The following is a 26,112-nucleotide window of genomic DNA, read 5'->3' on the forward strand; positions in this document are numbered from 1 at the left end:
ACTACATGAGGGAACGGTTTTAAATATGTTATAGGTAGGATCAAATCCATATGACTTTGGCCCTGCAAACGTTGTATTGCACAAGTCTGTGATATCGTTCATAGTGTCTGTGTAGACTTCAAATGCAAGAGAGTGAGTCACGAGTGCCAATGCACAAAAGCATGCCATCCCTACCCGTTATACAATTCAAAACCACTCTACAAAAGATGTGTTGACCGGCATAAATAGTTTTGATATTCCATTGTGTATTTTAATGTGCGTATTGAGGGCGCTTGAAAGGCGAGAGAGCCGGAGGGAGGTGGGGAGGTGGGAAGGTGATGCAGATACCAAAAAAAGGATGCAAAGCAATCGGAAACGCTTCACAGTCCATTCGACTAAGACATCTGCAGACAGAGGTGCTGTAAAATATACCCCTTTCTTCTGTGACTAGAGACTTATTACCAGCCGTGACAGGTATCGGTAAGGAAACCGTTGGAGGATGTCAGTACTTTTGAGTCTATTACGGAGTTCCAGACCACGATGGAAATGACAGAGAGTTGGAAACACCAGTTCCACTGTTAAAAATCACCATGCACCCTATCATTCAGAGAGGTGGCAGTAGGCACCGTAGCCACAAAGCCTGGCCCCTGCTCAACTCCGTTGGTGGAGTTCCTCAGAACTTCCTTCACCATGGAGTTGGGTTCAGTCAACTAGCGCAGTAGCAACCGCCACCGTAGTAGCTAGGTGGACTTTAGTATTATGTTCCTCTGCCTAAACCTCTCCTTCCTACCTCGCTCACTCTGTGATGTTAGCCGTATGTTGTGACTGCGAGTAAGGCTGGTGGTAAGTTTTGGTATCCCCCGTGCCAGAGATATTATATGATTGTAAACCCTGAGCGACATAGCCTCGCGGGACTGGAAGCAGTGTAGCTCTGAGGGACTGAGTGAATCTATCCCTGAGTGATGTGTGTCTGTGAGTCTCCTCATGCCGACAAGATACAGCGCATTTGGAAAGTAATCGGAATCTTTGACTTGTTCCACTTTTTGTTACGTTACAGCCTTATTCTAAAGTGGATTAAAATAATATTTTCCCTCGTCAATCGACACACAGTACCCCATAATGACAAAGCGAAAGAAAATCACGTTTATTATAAAATAAAAAACTGAAATACTTTATAGCCATAAGTATTCAGACCCTTTGCTATGAGACTCAAAATTGAGCTCAGGTGCATCCTGTTTCCATTGATCATCCTTGAGATGTTTCTACAACTTAATTGGAGTCCACCTGTGGTAAATTCAATTGATTGAACATCATTTGTAAAGGCACAAACCTGTCTAGCTAAGGTCCACACAGCTGACAGTGCATGTCAGAGCAAAAACCAGGCCATGAGGTCAAAGCAATTGTCCGTAGAGCTCCGAGACAGGATTGTGTCGAGGCACAGATCTGGGGAACAGATCTGGCTTTGTCATTATGGGGTATTGTGTATAGTTTGATAAGAGGGGGGGAAAGGTTGTAACGTAACAAAATGTGGAAAAATTCAAGGTATCTGAATACTTTACGAACGCACTGTATTTGCCCACCAAGGGCCTCGATTTATAAGCTTTTTTCTAGGCTGCCGGAAATTGAATAACATGTAGTCATTTCCTGGTGCTACTTTGTTTCCTATTCTCTTTTACTGCCCCCTCATTTTTAAAAATCTCTGTATATTTATCTATTTCCCTCACTCTCTAGGTGCTATGACGTTATGCTGTTCTTAATGCTTTACCACTCTGGTCATTTGAGCTGAACTGTGTGTGCATAGATCATTTGAACATTATCCACTTTTGTGCATATACATTCTGGGGATGTTAGGTAGGTTGTGACTTAACCTAGTTCATTTAGAAAATACATAGCACATGTTACTGGACAGATAGCAGGTTGAGGCATTAGGCTGGTGATATGGCAGCCATAGCATTCCATATTGTGATACACGGGAAGGTATGAAAAATGCCTGAGAGGACTGAGGATAGGCTGGTTAGGGTTCAGTCAGGTGAGAGAGGGAGGGATTGTGGGTACACTGCCCCTGGCCTACGTGGTACGGACTGAGACTCTGGCTCCAGGTCAGACAATTGCATCCAAACCCCCTGCTGGAATGAGGATAGTGACCTTATTGGGTCCCACTGGTAAATCACATTATCCTGCATGGCTCTACCCTGTCCAAACACAAGCTTAACCAACACCAACTGGGCATGGGGATGACCCCATGCCCAGTTCACTGTGGGCTGTTCACGAATGGCAAACGGTTCAGAACCAGTTTGTGGTGCCACAATCATGTTGCCGTAGGAAAATAGGAACGCACTGGTCACAGAGTATATTGAATTACTCTTCTAGATAAACATTTTTTCCAAGCTAACATGGTGTGTTGACAGGGCCATAAACAACTAGAAGGCTATTCCAGCTCACTATAGCCACTGTGATAGTTGTTGTGCTTACATGAATTCAGGTGAATGTTTATTCTGAACTGTCTTGTTTCCCAGGGATACAGTGGTGACGGTTCTACAGAGTCACATGAATAAGGCAACCCCTTGATGACAAAAACCCTTGACTTGTAGGCACCTCCACAGCAGAGTTCATCCCTCTGCCCCAGCCTGTCTTTGATAACTGTAATCATTTTGTTAAGTGAATTGCCCTCCCCCTCCACCTGAAGGCGACTTCCTGCCCAAAATGCCTCTTGTCCCATCCTTCCTCCTCCTGCTCCTCGCCTGCCCTGCCCTCCTGACCCTATCAGGTTCCCAGAGCCTGCAGACTGGGGGTCAAAGGGCACCCAGGAACACAAAGCCAGAGGGTGGCGGGCAGCCAATCAAAGTGGTGATCTCTGAGACATGTGTTCAGGGGGACTCCAGTCAGAACCAGGGAAAGGAACTGGACCTTGAGCCTGGTTCGCCTCTAGTCCTTACCCATCGGATCCGACTGGTTCCGGGGTCGTGCGGAGGCGGATGCGAAGCCGAGTTTGCTGCCCTGCGAGACCGTCTGGAGAGGCTGGAGAAGGAGGTGTCTGCCCTGAGGGAGAAGTGTGGAGGCCCAGAGGGGGGCTGCTGCACGTCCCAGCAGAGCAAAGGTACAGTAGGACTGCTGCCAGGTGACTCACTGATCAAATTGGTCTGGTTTTGACCATTACACAGAATCTCTCATCTCGCTGAAATCCCCCAACTGGTTCTAATTTGAGCGCGCACACGCACAAGCACACAATCCATTACTGACCTCAATCCTGATCACATTTATAAAACTGGCAGACTACAGCCATGCTCATATTATGATCTAACTGACCTGAGTAATGAGGACTCTACTAATGGGTTCGACCAATCAGAGCAAGTATAGAAAAAAGTCCAGCTCTAACTTTGTGCCCAATGTGATCTCAGACAATCCTCCCAATCTAGCTCTCCACCCTTCTTTCAATGTGGGACACTTTCTGCAAAAGCAGGGATAGTTTATCCACTAATCTGTTTAAAATATCATATACAGTCTTGCAACGTTCCTTCACATTTTTTTGGGGGGCGGCACAGAGTAAATTTCAGATCTGCTGAGTGCAAACTTGAACATTCTGAACATTCTGTGCAACCTCCAGCGCTCGTTTACTGTGAACAGAGGCTGTATCTGCTATAAGTTACCGTTTTAACAGTGTCAAGTAGGCTAATGTGTCTACTTGATCATAACGTAGGCCTATCTGAGTGGCCTACCATCAAAAACAATGGAGAAAATGCATCCCATAACATTTTAACATGAAAACAGCTGTTCTATCATTCAACCTACAGTAGCAGCCAATGTGGTGTTCAATGTGGGCCTACATTCCATGAGACTGAACGAAGAAAACATGCAGGGCTTGACATGAACCTGTTTAGCCACCTGTCCTTCAGACAAGGAGGTGACTGAACATGTTGTTGTGTTGTTTGATGCAAGAAACCACTTTACAAAATAAAATCCATTATTATTCCCATACCATTATTACATAGAATCAGACAAATGATGCTGCCCTATGTCTATTGGCTAACTCAAAATACAACACTGCACCTTTAAGACAAAAAAAAACAACTCTTTACCTGACTTGCTTTCAAAGATGTCTAGAAATGTGCACATTTCGTGCTCTTGTAGGAAGTAATCAGTCCCCTATTGATGACGACAAATGATCTATAACTGGGCTAATAACTCACTAACTAGTAAAGGATATGAACACAATGTGCGTACGTGGCTACATGCAGATAATTCTTTGATCTCGAAACAACCGCATCTACTCACGGCCACAGCTGTAAACACAGTCCAGTTCAAAGTAAACGGCACAGATCCATATATGGCAATGATCTATTTTCATATAGGCCTACTGCAGCTCTGATTGGTTATGCCTCACCGGCCTGTGTAGAGTATGGCCCGAGTCTTGCGCAATAGAATCCTACTCTGATTCGTTCTTGCATCGTTTTTTCTTCTTCTCTGTGTTGCATTGAAAGTGGTTAATATTGCGTTGATTCGATCACAATTGCCACAGTGAAACGTTGATAGTGTTCACTAACAGGGAAGAGTTTAGAAAGTTGAGTGAAGTTCAATCTCGTGCTTCTCTCTGTGGGCTGATATTCCTTTTACACTCTGTTGTTCCTTCTACACTCTGGTTGTCTTACTGTTTTACTCTTTGTCTCTGTCCGAACCCCCGCTTTAGGCACTGAGTGCTCCATCAAGCCGGAGGGAGACGAGTGTCCTAACGAGTGCAGTGACCAGGGACGCTGTGAGGATGGCAAGTGTGTCTGCTTCCCAGGGTTCAGTGGGCCAGACTGCAGTTTGTCTGACTGCCCCGGCAACTGCAATGACAAGGGGAAGTGTGTGAACGGCCAGTGTGTGTGCGACCCAGGTTTCACAGGACCAGACTGCTCTTCAGAGTCCTGTCCTGGTAACTGTAACAACAAGGGGCGTTGCGAGAACGGCCAGTGTGTGTGCAACACTGGCTTCACAGGGCCTGACTGCTCCACCAAGGCATGCCCTGGTAACTGTAACAACAAGGGGCGATGTGTGTACGGCAAGTGTGTGTGCAACACTGGCTTCACAGGCCCTGACTGCTCCACCAAGGCATGCCCTGGTAACTGTAACAACAAGGGGCAATGTGTGAACGGCAAGTGTGTGTGCAACACTGGCTTCACAGGGCCTGACTGCTCCACCAAGACATGCCCTGGTAACTGTAACAACAAGGGGCAATGTGTGAACGGCAAGTGTGTGTGTGATAGCAGTTTTACAGGGCCTGACTGTTCTACCAAGTCCTGCCCTGGCAACTGCAGCAACCGTGGAAAGTGTGTGAACGGCCAGTGTGTCTGCGATAGCGGCTTTACGGGGCCAGACTGTTCCGCCAAAGCATGTCCCAATAACTGCAGCAACAAGGGAAGGTGCGTGAACGGGAAGTGCGTGTGTGAAGTGGGCTTCAGCGGACAGGACTGCGCCGCTAAGAGCTGTCCCGATAACTGCAGCAACAAAGGGCGCTGTGTGAAGGGGAGGTGTGTGTGTCGCCGTGGTTTCGCCGTCCCAGACTGCAGCCAGTGTGAAGCTGGGTTCACTGGAGCTGACTGTGGCACCGGTAAGTCATCCAAATATTCTCCATAAAACACTCTCGGCTGTATTTGACTTTTATATTGTCCAGTGAAACAGAGGGCACACTGTGTTAGCCAGAGGGCAGTACTAATACATCAGTGTTTAGTAAAGTGTGGCAAATATAGGGCGGCAAGTAGCTTAGCGGTTAGGAGCGTTGGCCCAGCAACCGAAAGGTCCCTGGTTCAGATCCCTTAGCTGACTAGGTGAAAAATCTGCCGGTGTGCCATTGAGCAAGGCTCTTAACCCTAATTGCTCCCGTGAGTCACTCTGGAGAAGAGCGTCTGCTAAATGAGTCAAATGGAAATATAGTATTCACTTCTATCCAAGTCGACATACTGTTATAAATGTTACGCGTTCAATGACTGTATGTAGACCTCTACCATATGTTGCAGCTTGATGTTACTTACACATGGACTTACATTTACATTGACTTTACAGTTAAATGGGGGAAATGTGACAGCTGGTCAAAAGGAGGCTTTATTGCCTTTAAAATCAATTCCGCGGTAAACATTGCATGACATTGTTGGCTTGAATGACTGGAACTAAGCACCTACCCCCCCCACTCTTGCCTCTAGCCATGTCTGGTGTGTCCCAGCTCAACACCAAGGACGTCACTGAATCCTCTGTCACCCTCTTCTGGACCCCACCTCCAGTCCAGTATGACACCTACCACGTCACCTTCGCCAGCCAGGTAACAACACCCTACACACTCTATTCACAAGTTCTTATGAAGTTGTGAGTCTGGGTCCTAACTAAAGTACAAAGTAAACTGAACTTGAGAAACAACTGTTAGACAACAGATGTATTAGCTGAGAATGAACAGTCACCAAAATGAACAGAAGGTTGCTCTCATGGCAGGAAGCCCGGTTCTCATTCCAGGTTTTAAGACTTGTTTTGGGGGCAAATGTTGAAAAGGTCATGGTGGTGTGTTATTTCCATGACAAATCCCCAAATCTTTTGCCTAAAATGTCCCTGAAAGCCCAAGGGAATTCAATGGTGGCATAGAGTAAATAAAGACCTCTCGTGGAAAAAGACATTGACTTCTGTGGCTTCTAATCAAATCAAATCAAATCAAATCATGGTATTTGTCACATGCTTCGTGATAGAAAAAAAGAGAAATCTTTTTTTAATTTTTAAAATAACACGAGGAATAAATACACAGCGAGTAACGATAACTTGACTATATACAGTCATGGCCAAAAGTTTTGAGAATGACAGATATATTCATTTTCACAAAGTCTGCTGCCTCAGTTTGTATGATGGCAATTTGCATATACTCCAAAATGTTATGAAGAGTGATCAGATGAATTGCAAGCAATTGCAAAGCCCCTCTTTGCCATGCAAATAAATGAACTGAATCCCAAAAGAAGTTGCTCTCGGAGGATGTGTTGGTACCATTCTTTATTCATGGCTGTGTTCTTAGGCAAAATTGTGAGTGAGCCCACTCCATTGGCTGAGAAGCAACCCACACATGAATGGTCTCAGGATGCTTTACTGTTGGCATGACACAGGACTGATGGTAGCGCTCACCTTGTCTTCTCCAGACAAGCTTTTTTTCCAGGTGCCCCAAACAATTGGAAAGGGGATTCATCAGAGAAAATGACTTTACCCCAGTGCTCAGCAGTCCAATCCCTGTACCTTTTGCAGAACACAGAGATTGGTTATGTCGATATAGGACTTGTTTTACTGAGGATATAGATACTTTTGTACTTGTTTCCTCCAGCATCTTCACAAGTTCCTTTGCTGTTGTTCTGGGATTGATTTGCACTTTTCGCACCAAAGTACGTTCATCTCTAGGAGACAGAACGCGTCTCCTTCCTGAGTGGTATGACGGCTGCGTGGTCCCATGGTGTTTATACTTGCGTACTATTGTTTGTACAGATGAACGTGGTACCTTCAGGCATTTGGAAATTGCTCCCGAGGAGTTGTGGAGGTCTACAATTTTTTTTCTGAGGTCCTGGCTGATTTCTTTTGATTTTCCCATGATGTCAAGGAAAGAAGCACTGAGTTTGAAGGTAGGCCTTGAAATACATTCACAGGTACACCTCTAATTGACTCAAATTATTTAAATGAGGCTCTAAAACCATGCCATAATTTTCTGGAATTTTCCAAGCTGTGTATGTAAACTTCTGATCCACTGGAATTGTTATATAGTGATTATAATTGAAATAATCTGTCTGTAAACAATTGTTTGAAAAATTACTTGTGTCAAGTACAAAGTAGAAGTCCTAACCGACTTGCCAAAACTATAGTTTATTAAAAAGACATTTGTGGAGTGGTTGAGAAACGAGTTTTAATGACTACAACTTAAGTGTATGTAAAGTTCCGACTTCAACTGTATGTAGTACTTTGAAGTATTTTTACTTAAGTACTTTACACCACTGCCTACAGTGGAGCATGGTGGTGGCAGCATCATGCTGTGGTTATGTTTTTCAATGGCAGGGAATGCTAGACTAGTCAGGATCAAGAGAAATATGTACGCGGAAAGTACAGAGAGATCCTTGATGAAAACCTGCTCCACAGCGCTCAGGACCTCAAAATGGGCCGAAGATTCACCTTCCAACAGGACAATGACTCTAAGCACACAGCTAAGACAACGCAGGAGTGGCTTCGGGACAAGTCTCTGAATGTCCTTGAGTAGCCCAGCCAGAGTCCGGGCTTGAACCGATCGAACATCTCAAATCAAATCATCTCAAATCAAATCAAAACTTGAACTGTATGCCAGTAAGGTATTTCAGTATTTTAAGCTTTTTATAAATTTGCAAATATTTCTAAAAACTGTTTTCGCTTTGTAATTTTGGGGTATTTTTTGTAGATTGACGAGAGAGTGTATTGATTTAATCCATTTTAGAATAAGGCTGTACCTGTACATTTAGACTGTCCCTTAAATTTAGAATAAGGCTGTACCTGTAAAATTGAAAAAGGTCAAGGGCTCTGAATATTTTCTGAATGCACTCTATACAGAGTGCTTCACCATGCTCAAAAGGATATTCAATGTCTGTCTGTTTCTACCAATAGGTGCCCTTCTTTGCGAGGCATTGGAAAACCTCCCTGGTCTTTGTAGTTGAATCTGTGTTTGAAATCCACTGCTCGACTGAGGGACCTTACAGATAATTGTATGTGTGGGGTACAGAGATGAATTAGGGTAGGCATTCAAATGTCACATTAGACACTATTACAGCACACAGAGTCCATGCAACGTATTATGTGAGTTGTTAAGCAAACTCTTACTCCTGAACTTATTTCGGCTTGCCGTAACAAAGGGGTTGAAGACTTATTTGACTCAAGATATTTCAACTTTTCATTTTTTATTAATTTCTAAAATGTTATATAAACACAATTCAACTTTGACATTATGGGCTATTGTGTGTAGATGTTTTTATTTTTTTTATTTTTTTATTTCACCTTAATTTAACCAGGTAAGCTAGTTGAGAACAAGTTCTCATTTGCAACTGCGACCTGGCCAAGATAGAGCAAAGCAGTTAGACACATACAACAACACAGAGTTACACATGGAATAAACAAACATACAATCAATAATACAGTAGAAAAGTCTATATACAGCATGTACAAATGAGGTAGGATAAGAGAGGTGAGGCAATAAATAGGCCATGGTGGTGAAGTAATTACAATATAGCAATTAAACACTAGAATGGTATAATGTGCAGAAGATGAATATGCAAGTAGAGATACTGGGGTGCAAAGGAGCAAAATAAATGATAAATACAGTATGGGGATGAGGTAGATCGGATGGGCTATTTACAGATGGGCTATGTACAGGTGCAGAGATAAGTAGTACAACATCTCAATGTAATTTATTGTAAATTCAAGCTGTAACACAACATGTGGAAAAAGTAAAAGGGTGTGAATACTTTCTGAAGGCAGTTTTGGTAGGAATAAAGTGACTAGGCAACCGGATAGATAATAAATAGTGTCAGGAGTGTACTGTATGTGATGAGTCAAAAGAGTTCAATTCGATAGCTATATAGTTAACCAATAGCTACCCGGACTAGCTATTTAGCAGTCTTATGCCTTTGGCTTGGGGGGTGGAAGCTGTTCACAGCCCTGTTGGTTCCAGACTTGGTGCATCGGTACTGCTTGCTGTGCAGTAGCAGAGATCATTTTAGGAGCCTTCCTCTGACACCGCCTGGTAGAGGTCCTGGATGGCAGGGAGCTCGGCCCCAGTGATGTACTGGGCCATATGCGCTACCCTCTGTAGCGCCTTGCGGTCGGATGCCAAGCAGTTACCATACCAAGTGGGGATGCAGCCAGTCAAGATGATTTCAATGGTGCAGCTGTAAAACTTTTGAGGATCTCAGGGTCCATGCCAAATCTTTTCAGCCTCCCAAGGGAGAAGAGGCATCGAGAGTGCTTTCTTCACAAATGTGTTGGTGTGTGTGTGGACCATGATAATTCCTTCATGATGTGGACATCGATGAACTTAAAGCTCTCGACCCGCTCCACTACAGCCCCGTCGTTGTGGATGGGGGCGCACTCAGCCCTCCATTTCCTTTTCCTTACTGTCGTTGAGGGAGAGGTTGTTGTCCTGGCACCACAATGCCAGGTCACTGACCTCCTCCCTACAGCCCGTCTTATCGTTGTCGATGATTAGGCCAACCACCGTTGTGTTGTCAGCAAACTTAATGATGGTGTTGGAGTCATGTGCGGCCATGTAGTCATTGGTGAACAGGGAGTACATGAGGGGACTAAGCACGCACTCCTGAGGGGCCCCCGTCTAGAGGGTCAGCTTGACGGATGGGTTGTTGCCTACCCCCACTACCTTGAGGCAGCCTGTCATGATCCAATTGCAGAGGGGAAGTGTTCAGTCCCAGGGTCCTGAGCTTAGTGATGAGCTTGGAGGGCACTATGGTGTTGAACGCTGAGCTATAGTCAATGAACAGCATTCTCACGTAGGTATTCTTCTTGTCCAGGTGGGAGAGGGCAGTGTGGAGTGCTATAGAGATTGTGTCATCTGTGGATCTGTTGGGGTGGGTCTAGGGTGTCTGGGATGATGGTGTTGATGACCAGCCTTTCAAAGCATTTCATGGCTACAGACGTGAGTGCTACGGGGTGATGGTCTTTTACCTTTACATTCTTGGCCACAGGGACTATGGTGGTCTGCTTGAAACATGTAGGTATTACAGACTGGGTCAGGGAGAGGTTGAAAATGTCAGCACATGCTCTGAGTAGGTAGATAAGTGTTACATTTGCCTGCCTCTATTTGCCGTTAGTGGATAATATGTAAGGTCATTTAAAGGTAATTTCCAATTGAGCTGATATATATAGCTTTTACCGTGGATGCAGTCTCCGCTAACGCCGGGACATTGCCTTTAAATTTCAATTACACTGTAACGTTGAACTTCAGCGATATGGACTGAATAGAGAGCCCTTCGTTTTCTATGCCAAAAAAATCAATCCAAAGATTGATCTTGGGAACAGTAACACACCACAGTCTGACAGCTGAGCAGCAGAGGTCCATCACAGAAGTTACTGGCAGGGGAGTCTCAGACCATGTCAGAAACAGATGACTCTCAATCCCTCTGAACTCACAATTCCTGTGTTTTCCTATTTTAAATTCAGTCATTAAGTTCACTCAGCCTTGAAAGACTTTTAAAATGGCAAAACCATTGTTTCACTGCGTAAAACACTTTAGTGGACTGTTGGAGTACATAGCGAGGTTTATAGGTCCTGTAAAAGTGCAGATATTCAAACGCTTTGCAAAAAGACATAGCCGTGGACATTTTTCCAGTTTCTGTTTAATGATGTTTGGTGTTAACAAACTGTCACTACAGTAGATACTAGTTTCAGCTGATATACTTCTCTACTGGTTCAACTTATATGGTTGGGATTCACAGCCATAGTAACCACAGAATGGAAGATACAATACGAAATAATAATAATAATAATATAAAATGAATATAAAAGCATTACATAAAATGTCAAACATATGACGGGACATCATAACATGACATAAGTGTGTTGTTGTATTAAATTTGTTCAGCAGCTCATGGTATCAATCAGTTAACTAAAAAGAGCACATCCAGTATCCAATATCAAAGGTAGCTAACCGATGCAATAAGTGAATTCCAGTGGATTCACAGAGACATATGCTACCAATTGTATTCAAAGCTGCCTTTGTACTCCATGTTTTGAGTATAGGATGTTATTAGTGTTTCGCTGATTTGCATTACAGAATAACTTCCTATTGAGTTCAAGTTCAGTTAACATACAGTAGCCTGGACACTATGTATAAAGAACATGCATTGTGATGATCTAATACAATATAAAATCAAATCAAATCAAATTGTATTTGTCACATACACATGGTTAGCAGATGTTAATGCGAGTGTAGCGAAATGCTTGTGCTTCTAGTTCCGACAATGCAGTGATAACCAACAAGTAATCTAACTAACAATTCCAAAACTACTGTTTTATACACAGTGTAAGGGGATAAAGAATATGTACATAAGGATATATGAATGAGTGATGGTACAGGGCAGCATACAGTAGATGGTATCGAGTACAGTATATACAAATGAGGTGAGTATGTAGACAAAGTAAACAAAGTGGCCATGTGAGGTCTCCCACTGCAATTGTGCCTTAACAAAGGCCCAGTGCAGTCAAAAACTTGATTTTCTTGTGTTTTATATATATTTCAACATTATGAGGATGGAATAATACTGTTTAATTTAGAAAATGATGATAATGCCCTTTTAGCGTAAGAGCTGGTTGAAAAGGCTGCCTGAAATTTTTGCCTGTTTTGGCGAGATGGAGTTGTGGTGACATCACCAGGCGGTAAATTAGCTAATAGACCAATAAGAAAGAGTTCCAGACCTCTCTGCCAATAACAGCTAGTTTTCAATGTTTCTCTCCCAACTCAGACCACTCCCAGACAGTGCTAGCAAACATCTTGCTTGAGAAATTGCTTGTTGCGAAGGAGCTATTTTTGTTTCTTTTTAACCATTTTTGAATTCAAAAATAACCAAGGTAAGGTACTTAATTGTTATCCAGAAATGATTTGATATGAATATATAAATGTCTGCATTGGACCTGTAATAGAACATATGCTCCCAACCTGCACAGAGGGGTGATGACAGATGTGCACAATGACAAACTGGATTGATACTCATCATGCACATATTGTCGGACCTTGCTATTACAGTAGTCCACACGCACTCCAGAGAAGCTGTATCCATGTCTGTAAAAGTCTAATCTCCAACACTGAAACAAAGAGAAGCACCGTAATTAACAACCAAAAGTAGGGAAGTGCAACAAGATTAAACCACACTCTTTATCCTACTTAATGGAACTCTTTCAATGTGTGAATGAGATTGTTGTTCTTCATGAAGGGGTTTCCGGACGAAAAAAAGAGACATTTTTAGTTGTTGTTGTGGAAAAACAGAGACTATTGGAGGTTACTAGAGTGAAGTTTGGCCACAGCATCAGCACCAGGATGCATTCCAAAAGCTCACCGCAAAACAGCAACGGAAACAGCCTATTCTCCGTACATGACATTGGTAGGTGTGAGAAGAAATATGGATGAAGGGAGGATATCCTTATAAAGGGAATACATTAAACTAGTCATAGGAGAGTCAAAGGACAAAGTCATAGCAACAATAGTTAGGGAAAGGGAAGGATAACGGGAGATCGAGAGAGTGGACAGCAAGGGAGAAGAAAAGATGCAGATGTGGGATGCTTGTTGCCAGGGCAACCGTAAACACTGTCAAAAACATGGCCCTGGCCAGACAAATGACTTCACTGGTCGGCAGCTGTGACAGAGCGGAAGGGAATGAATGAGGGAGATACACATTCATCTCTCATGTTTACAGATAAACAACACACGCAGACTAAACAGGACACAAACCCCACATTGTGCAAGATAAAGCACAATGACACGCTCGAAACGGGAGGCATATCACATACGCACTCTGTTGTAGGTCAACGCTGGGCAACCTGGCAACCCAGCTGGGCTCCATTTCCCATATGAGAGAATATATTACACCATTGTGAAAAACCTTGGAGAACACCCCCATATTGGAGTAATTGAGTAAAACCTGAAACTACTGCTTTTAAATGAATGGAAATAATGGTCGTCATCCAACACATAGGTTGAAGAATAACAACCTGATACTGTTTCGGGTTTTAAAAGCATATTTCCTCAGTTGGTTTCTCAAATGATCACATATCAATGAAGGAAATTGTGAGAGTTGGAACGTGAACGGCTGACAACAGTTCTCAAAGCTTAGTGATCACCTGGATTCCCCCCTAACACGTTAATCATGTATTCTTTTCACAATACTACTACTACTACATCATTGGAATATGGGGCTGTTCATCTCAGTGCCAAGAAAATAGTAATATGATCATTAATAAATATGAGTCCAGTTACTCATTTTAGAGAGTAGGCTCAGCATGACAGAATTTGTAAGTCAGCCTACTCCCCCTGCTGGTAAGCATACATGCACCCATTCCGTATCATCTTTAACAGGTTCTAACTACAGTTACTTTAACAAATGATCTGAAATACCAGTAGGCCTGTGAAGGAAAAGGGATTACCAATCCTCTTGATATCTGTTCTAACATTGACTTGATCCTTTTCTGTGCCACACAGAAAGAGGGCGATCAACAGATAACATCTCAGGTTGGAGGCAAGCTCACGGCCTACACCCAAACAGGCCTGGCGGCCGGGCAGGCGTACACGGTGACAATCAATGGAGAAATAGATGGGAGAATGGGCGCTGAGAGCACAGCAGAATTCACCACTCGTGAGTCAGGAAAGCCTATTTCGTATCCCCTTATTATCATGATCATCTGCTACTTCGGTTATCGATAGACATAAATGCTATGTTGTTCTCCCCCCCCCCCCCAACTGCTTTTCCCTCACCCAGTCATCTCTGGTCCCACAAACCTTCGAGTTGTGAAGACAACCACAACATCTGCCGTTGTCCAATGGGAACAATCGCAAGGAGACATCGACAGGTATCGCTTAACTGTTACACCCAATCAGACAGACGGAACAGCCAAGGGAAGACAAGACCTGACCCTGCCCCCTGAGAGGGACTCTGCCCAGATTGACGGTTTGGACCCGGGACATTCGTATGACATCACATTAGTGGCTGAAAAAGGCGGGATCAAGAGCAAGCCAGCAACAGTCCAAGTCACTCCTGGTGAGTTTTATTGGATGAGGAGGTTGCTTACCTTACTTACTACATTGTATATGAAAAGGTCCAGGGACTAGATTGTATGAGAAGTGATCTTGATTAAGTGGTTCAGATTATAATACTATATTTTGAGATAAGGGAGTTGCACAAACATACAGTCATGAAACAACAAAGATATTGTGAACTAAAGCGGAAGAAGCAGGAGAGAGAGAACGTCATCACTATGTTTAAAAAGAGAGAAATCTCTGAAACAAATTGGATTCCCTGGCAATGTGAATATGCAAGGGAGGCCAGCCCTGCTCCTGTGATGTGTTATCCCACTAAAGTGAACATGTCTAGACACGTCATTATTCAATCGAGAAGGTTATTGGAAGTGAAATTAAAATGTTAGTTTGAAATGAATTTATGTACAATATAAAACCTCCTCATGGAGCTAAGCTGATCTCTCTTCGTAATATACATTCTCCTTTTCTTTTTTTCTTTTGTATGACTAATGCTGCTCTCTTTCTCGACAATAGTAGCACACACTTAACTCACAACATTGAATATTTCAGCACCCGAACAGTGAATGGCAAGGTTGTGTTGATGACCATATGTAATAATCTTTCCACTTCTCTCTGCAGGTTTGGACAGCACATAGGCCAACTATTTAGTGCACTAATGTCAATGCAGGTGTTGTAGGAAAGAATACTTTTTCGAATTGTTCAGTTCAAAGATAATATTTGTGACTTTCCCATTTGGATCTAACAGTGCTTCCCTCCTGTAGTTGTATCTTTGATTCCAATTAATCGCTTCATGCCTTTAGGAAAATCCACAAAGACAATATCCAGGGTGACCATGCCGGTAGCACCGGGAGTAGAAAGCCACGAGGGAGACTCAGCCGGGAATACAAAGCCTGTGAAGGACATCCTCAACACGAAGGCCAAGGGTGAAGAACCAGAGAGGGTGAAGCATTGGAGTGGACCAGGCTCTGTGACAGTCGAAGGCACCAATGGAACCAAAGAGGACACATCTGTTAGAACCAGTACAAGACCACTTGTCAACACAAACTACAGGGTTATACCTAAACCAGGTGATAGAATAACCTTGCCCAGGAAACCATACATTGGAGGCTCTATCCGTTTTAATGGTACAAGAGTCGGCCAGGGTGGGAGGAGAGTGGGTCACAGTCTTCTGAAAAAGCCTACGAGCAGAAATCCAATAGAGGTGCCAAAGGTCAAGGAGACCTTGGATACGGACTCTAAACCAGAGAATCCCTTTGTTGGGGACAAGACTGTAGCCTTAACTGTGAAAGAAACTAACCTGGAGACGAGTCCTCTTGGAGAAAAAGATGAAACTTTGACAAAGGCATATCCTGTCGGGATCCTTCCTGTAAATGGCACTTCAAGATCTGGTTCTGAACCGTCAGTGAAGGACTTACCCGATAGAAAAGAAGATACAGAGATTGAAACAAATGAGCCAGGGCCAGGGACAGAGGGTTTGGAGCATACCACCACATCAGAAAGAAATACGACGGTTCACCCGAATGGGAAGAAATGGATCAACAAGGTTAAATTGACACACAGGAAAGTCAATGTGACACGTGGAGAGAGAGTCCTTGGAGGGCGGTTGAATGGCACAATAGTTCAACATAAACCCACAGCAGGGCAGAGTTTCGCTGAAAAAGAGGACGGTGCCCTAAAAGTGTCCGAAACAGGACATTCAAAGACAACATTTCATGAGCGTGACCGGGTCATTCACACACAGAGTAAAGCAGATGACATTTCTCCACACACCACCCAAAGTCCTACATATCCAACTTCTTCTTCACCAGTATCACCTACTTCCCACGTGTCACTTTCTTCTTCAGCTCCCGCTAAGCATGATGAATCAATGACCGGTATGGGTCAACCTATGACTGACAGAGACGTGGCGAATGCAAAGACTTTGCCTGTTCCCCAAACCCAATCATCCAACCTCCCTCCAGAGAGGGAACCAACATCCTCCAGTGAATCAGAACAAAATGGTAACGGACCATCTCCCTCCAACTCATACTCAGGTAAAGCTCATGTTGCAGTAGCAGAAGTGGGAGTCAGCAAAGATGGAGCGAAAACCGCTAACGGGGGATTGTTTGGAACCAAACAAAACAAGACAAAGACTCTGAGAATGGGCGGCTCACCACCTTTTCGCCGCCTACCTCCAAAGGGGCCCTACCAACGCCACCCGTACCTTAATATGAGACCATTTCAAAACAGGACACGTTCACCTTTTTCAGCTCCCGCAAAACAAAATGAATCAAAGACCGGTACGGGTCAACCCATGACTGACAGACAACTAGTGCTTCCAAAGACATTAACCGTTTCCCCAGCACAATCCTCAACCCTCCCTTCAGATGCCCAGCCAGAGAGAGCACCAAAGTCCTCCAGTGAATCAGAACACAGTGGCAAAGGCTATTCATCATCATCATCCACTTCAGAGGAATCAGACTTTACTAAAGAAAATGTTGCTGTGGCAGAGGATGGTATCAGCAGAGATGGGGACAGGGCAACTGACGTGGTGTCGTCTGGAACTGAACGAAACAGGTCAAGGACTCTGACACTGGGCAGCACAGCACCCTTGCGCCGTCTACCTCCAAAGGGGACGCAGCAACGCCGTCCACACCCAAATATGGGAGCATTCCCAAACAGGACGCGAACAAACCTGATACCCCCTTGGTATCCATCAAGAGGCCCCATACGCAGACCTTTCCCACCTAAACTGACAAACAGGAACAACGGCATCATCGTTCAAACCCCTCAAACAGGGGAGCAGGGCACCTACAGCACCAGCCAGAATGACACAAACACAGACCTAAAGCCCAAAACTCTCCTCAAGACAACAAATGCCACAGCTGGTAAAATAGCACGAGATCAAACACACATAAGAAATAACAGTAGCTTGAGCCAAAGGGGCCAAGATTCAAAAACAGGCCATCCTGACAAAGGTAGTCAAGTGAGTAAGAACGCTGACTCAAGAGACCAGATAAATGGGTCAGATGTCACTACTACTGGAAAAACAGGCCAGCTTCTAAACTCAGTGGGGGTTCAAAGCATAACCTCAGGAGGGCTCATACTCGTTTGGGAAGCACCAGAGGGGATGTACAGAAATTTCATAGTAACCCGGGAAGAGCATGGAAGTAAGAGCGAGGCAGAGAAAGAGGAGGAGAAGGAAGAGGAGGATAGGCAGGAGGAAGGGGAGGCGGAGGGACAAACTGAGAAGGAGAACAATGGGAATGAGGAGGAAAGTGAAATGGGGGTGAGTCAAGGTAAGGAGGGCGGGGAGGAGAACACTGTTACCAATAGCAAAAGTGATAACCAAAGACAGAGCAGCGACAGTGATGCTACAGCTAAAGTTGGCGACGGTGGTACAATCAAGTTCTCCAAAGTCCTTCCGGGGTCAGCCCGCTCATTCCGATTCCAGAATCTCCATCCACAGACCCGCTATTCCCTGTCCGTGTTTGGGAAGGGTCCCGGATTACGCTCCAAAATACACCGACTCATCGTCAGCACAGGTACCGGCCATAGTTTAAACTCTCCAACCTCTACAAGGGTTTATTCGTTATCGTTCAAATACAGGACTTGGCTTTTCTTGAACTTTGATGCATCCTCACACCGTTTTAGGTGAGGTACACTTGCACCGCTGCTTGATCCATATCCATATCAAGAGCCGTCACACTCTTGATACTGTAACTTCCTGAATTACAGTACCTCATCACGTATGCTGTTAATTTGCATCATCTGCTTATTGATACCGTGAGCTGTGTCTCTTTCGGTTTGTCATTGACAACCGGGGGCTTTTAATTAAAGCAATGTCCAAAGCTTTAATTGCAAAATATGCAATGACCAAATAACCATGCATATATGTGCTAATCAATTGCATTTCATGTTAACCCCTTGTTTATGCCATGTTGTGCGGTGATGCGTGCAACTGTGATGTGTGGTGTTCATACTGGGTGCATTGTGGAAAAACAGGTATGATTGCCAAAACACACAGGGGGAAATGGGCAGTTGTTTACTGGGAAACTTATTTGAAGTGCGTCCCATCAACAAATGTCATTTCCGAAATGTAATCTATAATCATTGCATTTGTAACAGTTGCAGATCCAGGTTCTTGATCAGTGACTCATCTTACACAATAAACACATAGTCTCCCTGGTCCAAATACGACATATCATATACAGCCTGTGTTTTCCATTTTGTACGTGTACAGTATGTCAACACAAATGCATCCATGTGTTAAGCACACGCAGTGCATTCAGAAAGGACTCATACCCCTTGACTTATTCCACATTTTGTTGTGCTACAGCTTGAATTCAAAATGGATAAAATCTTCTTTTTTTTACTCATCTACACACAATACCGCAAATTGACAAAGTGAATACATGTTTTTAGATTTTTTTTTCTCCAAACGTATTGAACATTAAATACAGTAATATCTCATTTACACAAGTATTCACACCCCTGAGTCAATACTTTGTAGATGCACTTTTGGCGGCGATTACAGCTGTGAGTCTTTTTGGGGGAAGTCTCTAAGAGCTTTGCACACCAGGATTATTGTTTTTTAAAAATCTTCAAACTCTGTCAAGTTGATTGTTGATCATTGCTAGTCAGCCATTTTCAAGACGATTTAAGTCAAAACTGTAACTAGGCCACTCTGGAACATTCAATGTCGTCTTGGTAATCAACTCCAGTGTATATACGGCCTTGTGTTTTAGGTTATTGTCCTGCTGAAAGGTGAATTTGTCTCCCAGGGTCTGTTGGAAAGCAGACAACCAGGTTTTCCTCTAGGATTTTGCCTGTGCTTATAGCTGTATTCCGTTTCTTGTTTTGGAACATTTGTATTCTGTACAGGCTTCCTTCTTTTCACTCTGCCATTTAGGTTAGTATTATGGAGTAACTACAATGTTGTCGAGCCATCCTCAGTTCACAACCACTAAACTCTAACCATTTTAAAATCACCATTGGCCTAATGGTGAAATCCCTGACCAGTTTCCTTCCTCTCCGGCAACTGAGTTAGGAAGGACGCCTGTATCTTTGTAGTGACTGGGTGTATTGGTACACCATCCAATGTATAATGAATGAATTCACCATGCTCAAAGGGATATTCCGGGTCTGCTTTTAAAATTTGATTACCCATTAACCAATAGGTGCCTTTCCAATAGGTATTGGAAAACCTCCCTGGTCTTTGTTGTTGTATCTGTGTTTGAAATTCACTGCTCACCTGAGGGACCTTACAGATAATTGTACGTGTGGGTACAGAGATGAGCTAGTCATTCAAAAATCACATTAAACACACAGAGGGAGCCCATGCAACTTATTATATGACATGTTAAGCACATTTTGACAATTGTTTTGACTTTCTAAAATGTTCTACAAACAAAAATTCCACTTTGACATTATGGGCTATTGTGTGTAAATCAGTGACACAACATCTCAATTTACTCAATTTTAAATACAGGCTGTAACACAACAAAATGTTGTTGTTTTTTAAGTAAAATGGTGTGAATACTTTCTGAAGGCACTGTACTAATGAAAATGACTCTGATATTCATGAGACATTGAATCATTCAGCCACAACCGTCCTTCACTGCTGGTCTGATCTTCTCTCACTTAGGGTAAGCTTTAAGTCAGCAACCTTCATTGGCTCCCTTCATCACTCACAAAACCCAGGGTAAGACCATGGTTGGTCTCTATGGTTTTTCCTGATCTTAAGTGTGAAATGTACAGATTTTAATCCTATGAGTCTTTTTTATATCTAAAAAAAGAAGAAAATAATTAAATTCCACAAGGTTAACGATTTTTTAAACGTTTATTTATTTTTTAAATATTTTGTTTTTCAGAGGGTGAGGTCTCAAATGTTATTTGGAATCATTATGGCAGGCTTCTGCTCACTCAAGGTTGAAAATCTGTTGGTCAACACATTTCTTATCCCTTAGAAATGATTTATCTTGCTTTATCTCTCTTATTCGTGTATTTAAAACAATTAGCAGTAAACTGTATTTGTTATCAACATCTTAAGATTTTTCCTTTCTTCTGTTATAACTATTTTCATTTTATCTTTCCTGACAACTTTTTTTTTTCAGGATCAAAAGACCAGCTCAACATTAATATGTCATCCTTTTCCCTTACTGCTTTCCAGGGTCCAACATCTGCATTTAACAGTGACACATTTGTCTGTTTTAGTATATGCTGTACTGCGTATACTGTATATATGTTTGCATTGTACATATATACACAAACTCATTGGAGCACTAATAATAACAGCGTGAGTAAAGTATGGGTGCACCTACAGTTTAGGGCATACTGACCACAGGAGGTCAGTGGCACCTTAAGTGGGGAGGACGGGCTCGTGAAAATGGCTGGAGCGGAATAAGTGGAATGGTTTTAAATACATCAAACACATGGTTTGATGCCATTCCATATGCTCTGTTCCAGCCATTATTATGAGCTGTCCTCCCCTCAGAAGCCTCCACTGATATTGACCTTCTAATCTATTACTTCTCCACGCATGTAGTAATGACTTACCTTCTCCTCAAGTCTACCTTTTCTGTTTCTCAAATGTATTGTAAGCTCTGTTTCCAAGTCCACTATTTTTACCTTCCATTCTTTTGTCTTGTTTTTATTGGTCTTTCTTTGTTTTTATGTCTCTCTTCCTGTTTTTATTCATCTTTCATTGTTTTTATGTCTTTCTTCCTGTTTTTATTTGTCTTTCTTTGTTTTTATGTCTTTCTTCCTGTTTTTATTCGTCTTTCTTTGTTTTTATGTCTTTCTTCCTGTTTTTATTTCTCTTTCTTTGTTTTTATGTCTTTCTTCCTGTTTTTATTTGTCTTTCTTTGTTTTTATGTCTTTCTTCCTGTTTTTATTTCTCTTTCTTTGTTTTTATGTCTTTCTTCCTGTTTTTATTTGTCTTTCTTTGTTTTTATGTCTTTCTTCCTGTTTTTATTCATCTTTTGTTTTTATTGTTTTTATGTCTTTCTTCCTGTTTTTATTTGTTTTTATGTCTTTCTTTGTTTTTATGTCTCTTCTTCCTGTTTTTATTCATCTTTCTTTGTTTTTATGCCTTTCTTCCTGTTTTTATTTGTCTTTCATTGTTTTTATGTCTTTCTTCCTGTTTTTATTTGTTCTTTCTTTGTTTTTGTCTTTCTTCCTGTTTTTATTCATCTTTCATTGTTTTTATGTCTTTCTTCCTGTTTTTATTCATCTTTCTTTGTTTTTATGCCTTTCTTCCTGTTTTTATTTGTCTTTCTTCCTGTTTTTATTTGTCTTTCTTTGTTTTTATGCCTTTCTTCCTGTTTTTATTTGTCTTTGTTTTTATGTCTTTCTACCTGTTTTTATTGGTCTTTCTTTGTTTTTATGCCTTTCTTCCTGTTTTTATTTGTCTTTCTTTGTTTTTATGTCTTTCTTCCTGTTTTTATTTGTCTTTCTTTGTTTTTATGTCTTTCTACCTGTTTTTATTGGTCTTTCTTTGTTTTGTCTTCCTGTTTTTATTTGTCTTTCTTTGTTTTTTTGTCTTTCTTCCTGTTTTTATTTGTCTTTCTTTGTTTTTTTGTCTTTCTTCCTGTTTTTATTTGTCTTTCTTTGTTTTTTTGTCTTTCTTCCTGTTTTTATTTGTCTTTCTTTGTTTTTATGTCTTTCTTCCTGTTTTTATTTGTCTTTCTCTATCTTTTTCCTTCTTTCATGACTCTTTTTCGCTCACACATATCCTTCCCATGCCATGCCCAGGCCCAGAGCTTCCCTCAGGTCTTGTCTTCAGTGAAGTGACTGAGACGTCTCTCTCTGTATCCTGGACCAAGCCAAAAAGTCCAGTGAGTGGCTTCAAGGTCACCTACACTCACACACAGGAAGGTAGGACCTTACACAGATGTTCTGGAAGTCAACATCCGGACTGTTGAGTCAAGTCACATCATTGTGTGTTCTTTACATCTGTAGGAACACTTCATATTTCACAATTTGTCCGCTCTATTCCAGGGGAGCCTGTCTCAGTAATGGTGGACTCTGGGGATTCCACTCTGGCACTGTCAAAGCTCTCTCCGGGGTCCTCCTATGAGGTCAGTGTGATATCCGTCCTTGGACTGGACGAGAGCGATGCAATCAAAGACCTGGTTATGACACGTAAGTTTACTGTTGACTTTCAGTTTTCGGATGAATGTTAATTTACAGGAAGTTATCCGATTATAAATTATAGTAAATTATCAAGACTATCGACCATTTTTTTTTTGGTCCTTTGTGATGTCTCGACCAACGAATTTAAGTTAAGCATTAAAAACCACATGAATGATGTGTGTTTTCTTTCTTACTTTCGTGTGTGTTCTTCAGTGGGTTCTGTGTTCTGATAATGGTTCCAGCAGGTGCAGGATCTGGGAAAGATCTGTGCATTTTCATATTTTCTCAAAGGGTATATTCTGGAACTGCTTCAATTAAAATGTCTAAATACTTTATTAATTTATTTAGCAAGAATGAGATTCTTATGTTCCATATGTTGCGAAATCCAATGATACATCAACGGGGTTTGAATTCACACTGTGATAACTAACGCTCACTTTCTCGCGCCTTCATTTTCTTCACAACCCAAACCCATCTTAGTCCCTGACCCTCCAACGACTCTCCAGGCCATTAATGTCACAGACACCAAGGCGTTGCTGCTATGGCGACCAGCACTGGCAACGGTCGACCGCTACGTCATAGTTTATGGCTCTGAAAAAGGTAACGGGTATCACAGGTTGGATATTCATTACAACAATATCCTGTGGGACTTTTTAAAACCCCTAGCCATATTAGAGCATTTCCCTTCCCAGTTGGAACATTCACAGGCCACAGTCATTCTAGATGAGATCATAATACTTGTATTGGCCAACCAGTTTATGACCACCCCTACAGCATTACAATATAAACACTGAGAAATCAATTCAATCCTGAAGCCTACCTCTCTCCCCTGCCACTCACCTGCGCTTTCTTTGCCGCTTACTTGTTTCTGTGTCAACCAAGGGTCAGATGATGTGAAGATCACTGTGTCGGGCAACGCGGCCGAGCAGCAGCTGAAGGACCTGCAGGGCTCCACTATGTACACCGTCACGGTCACCAGTCAGTTGGGCAACCTGGATGGCCCTGCCGCCATCACCGCCTTCACCACCACCACCACCAGTGGTCAGTCCGGCACACACTCTCAAACTACCCTAATGCTTTAAACAATCAACTCACCCGAGACAGGGAAGAAATGTAAGGCTGCTGTTTTTATTGAATCCCACAACTGAGCTTCTTGTGGTTGTGTCCATGTCCTTCTGGCAGGATCTGGGGGAGACGGGGAAGTCCCGCGTGACCTGAAGGCCAGTCAGGTGACTCCTCGCTCAGCGTTGCTGACGTGGAAACCGCCCTCTGCCGCTGTGGGAAGCTACAAGCTGACCTATCAGACGGAGGGACAGGAGATGCAGGTAAGGAACTGATTAAAAAGGTGGAGACAGACACACATTCTATTTTATTCAGTACAGCACACGAGGACAAAATACAACAAACACTGGTCTAGACAGATACCTTTTAACTTCTCAACAGGAGGTTACCATTGACTCCACAGTAACGGAGTTCAAGTTGACCAGGCTGCATCCCATGTCCAAGTACACCGTGCAGCTACAGGGAGAGAGGGGAGGGAGCTATACTGCTGCAATTTCCACAGAGTTCACCACAGGTAAGTGGCCAAATATATTTGATCAAACTGAACAAATTAAATACGTACATCGAAAACGCAGTTTCATAAAGTTGGTCTCTCTCTTTGATTTTCTTCTCTCTCAGGGAATCTCCGGTACCCCTTCCCAAGTGACTGTTCCCAGGAGCTGCTGAACGGGATGCATGAGTCTGGAGAGGTGGAGATCTTCCCCAATGGAAGGCAGGGAAAACCAGTGTTGGTCTACTGCGACCAGGTGACTGATGGAGGCGGCTGGACGGTAAGAGATGATTGTGAGACCACACAAAAATGATCTTTTGGTATTTCATTAGTCCACTGTCAATACAGTCCCCAAAAAGGTTTCTGCATGTCAGCAGTCAAGTTGTCAAGATATAAGTCTATCTTGAAAACGTGATTGCTGACATGCAGAAAATGTTGGGACGGTATCAACAGGGAACTAACAAAACAAAAGAGTGGTATTTCATTTTAACTGACATGTTAAGGGTTGGTTTAGCATGGTATATGTCAGCTGTATGAGCGTGTGTGTGTGTGTGTGTGTGTGTGTGTGTGTGTGTGTGTGTGTGTGTGTGTGTGTGTGTGTGTGTGTGTGTGTGTGTGTGTGTGTGTGTGTGTGTGTGTGTGTGTGTGTGTGTGTGTGTGTGTGTGTGTGTGTGTGTGTGTGTGTGTGTGTGTGTGTTACAGGTCTTCCAGAGAAGGATGGATGGGAAAACTGACTTCTTCCGAGGTTGGGAGAACTACAGCAAAGGATTTGGAGAACTGAGTGGGGAATTTTGGCTGGGTGAGAGTCATTTGTCACACAAAGTTTGTTTTCACCTGCTTCAGCAGCAGTGTACCAGCGTAACATCAAACGGAACGGCTATATTGACGACGCAAAAGCTAAACCATGTCACTCTTACGTAAACAGCGCTAGCCCTGGTGACAGATCAACTCAGTAAATAGACCCATTGCTAGGCAGGGAAATGAAACAGTGCAGTGCCAGATGAGAAGGATCAATTTAATGTGGAAACGTATGGCAAGAGGGTAGAAAAAAAGCAGACTACTGGCACTATTGGTGCACAAACAGAAGGAAAACCAAGAGCAGTAGCAGAGGGCCTATCACTAAGTCCTTTCACTATTATTGGAGCAATTGGCTGAGCATTAGCATCGGTAGCACAGTATCCACTATTTTAACATTGAGTGGCATCATGCTCTACTGCGCAGATCTGATGAAAATAGTATTTGGCGCCCCCTAGAGGCAATACATATAGTTTACTACAGTTGGCTTGGCAGTAAGCATTTTTGTGTGTGTGCTATAACACCTTCTTTCCCACTCATCTCTATCCGTATATAGGTAATGAGAACCTACACAATCTAACCAGCATGGCACCGATGACCCTACGTGTGGACCTCCGTGCAGGGGACGAATCCGTGTTTGCCAAGTACTCCACGTTCATGGTGGACACTGTTAGGAGGAACTACGCTCTCAAAGTGTCTGGGTACATCGGTACAGCAGGTATGAACAGAATCTGTCCACTAAACATGATTGACCTCTTATTGTGCATATCTCCACATAATCATTAAACCCCATCGTTTATTCCCTCTCCTTTTCCCTCTATTCCACACCTACTGTTTTCCCGTCCTCGCGCCTGCCATCCGTCTTTCCACTCGATCTCCCTTTTCCCCTTTCCCTCTCTCCTTT

The 26,112-nt window shown here is 42.9% G+C and overlaps 1 protein-coding gene across 3 annotated transcripts in view; it reads left to right on the forward strand.

Moving 5' to 3' along the window:
• LOC124011992 (tenascin-X-like) overlaps positions 1-26,112 on the forward strand; it is a 38,221-nt gene that overhangs the window by 11,335 nt on the left and 774 nt on the right. For 2 of the 3 annotated variants that reach the window (XM_046325314.1, XM_046325313.1), the window contains exons 2-15: positions 2,496-3,076; positions 4,664-5,566; positions 6,156-6,271; positions 14,192-14,345; positions 14,469-14,747; positions 22,481-22,603; positions 22,727-22,870; positions 23,342-23,461; positions 23,744-23,902; positions 24,044-24,186; positions 24,305-24,437; positions 24,542-24,693; positions 25,116-25,212; positions 25,765-25,926. In XM_046325314.1, the coding sequence (XP_046181270.1) occupies positions 2,683-3,076; positions 4,664-5,566; positions 6,156-6,271; positions 14,192-14,345; positions 14,469-14,747; positions 22,481-22,603; positions 22,727-22,870; positions 23,342-23,461; positions 23,744-23,902; positions 24,044-24,186; positions 24,305-24,437; positions 24,542-24,693; positions 25,116-25,212; positions 25,765-25,926 (3,079 nt within the window). In that variant the 5' untranslated portion in view covers positions 2,496-2,682. Of the gene's footprint in view, positions 1-2,495; positions 3,077-4,663; positions 5,567-6,155; positions 6,272-14,191; positions 14,346-14,468; positions 14,748-16,773; positions 18,271-22,480; positions 22,604-22,726; positions 22,871-23,341; positions 23,462-23,743; positions 23,903-24,043; positions 24,187-24,304; positions 24,438-24,541; positions 24,694-25,115; positions 25,213-25,764; positions 25,927-26,112 lie in introns of those variants that run through there. The other variant, XM_046325315.1, reaches the window with a different exon arrangement.

This window comes from Oncorhynchus gorbuscha, linkage group LG24, assembly GCF_021184085.1.
Source record: "Oncorhynchus gorbuscha isolate QuinsamMale2020 ecotype Even-year linkage group LG24, OgorEven_v1.0, whole genome shotgun sequence".
Classification (NCBI taxonomy): Eukaryota; Metazoa; Chordata; class Actinopteri; order Salmoniformes; family Salmonidae; genus Oncorhynchus; species Oncorhynchus gorbuscha.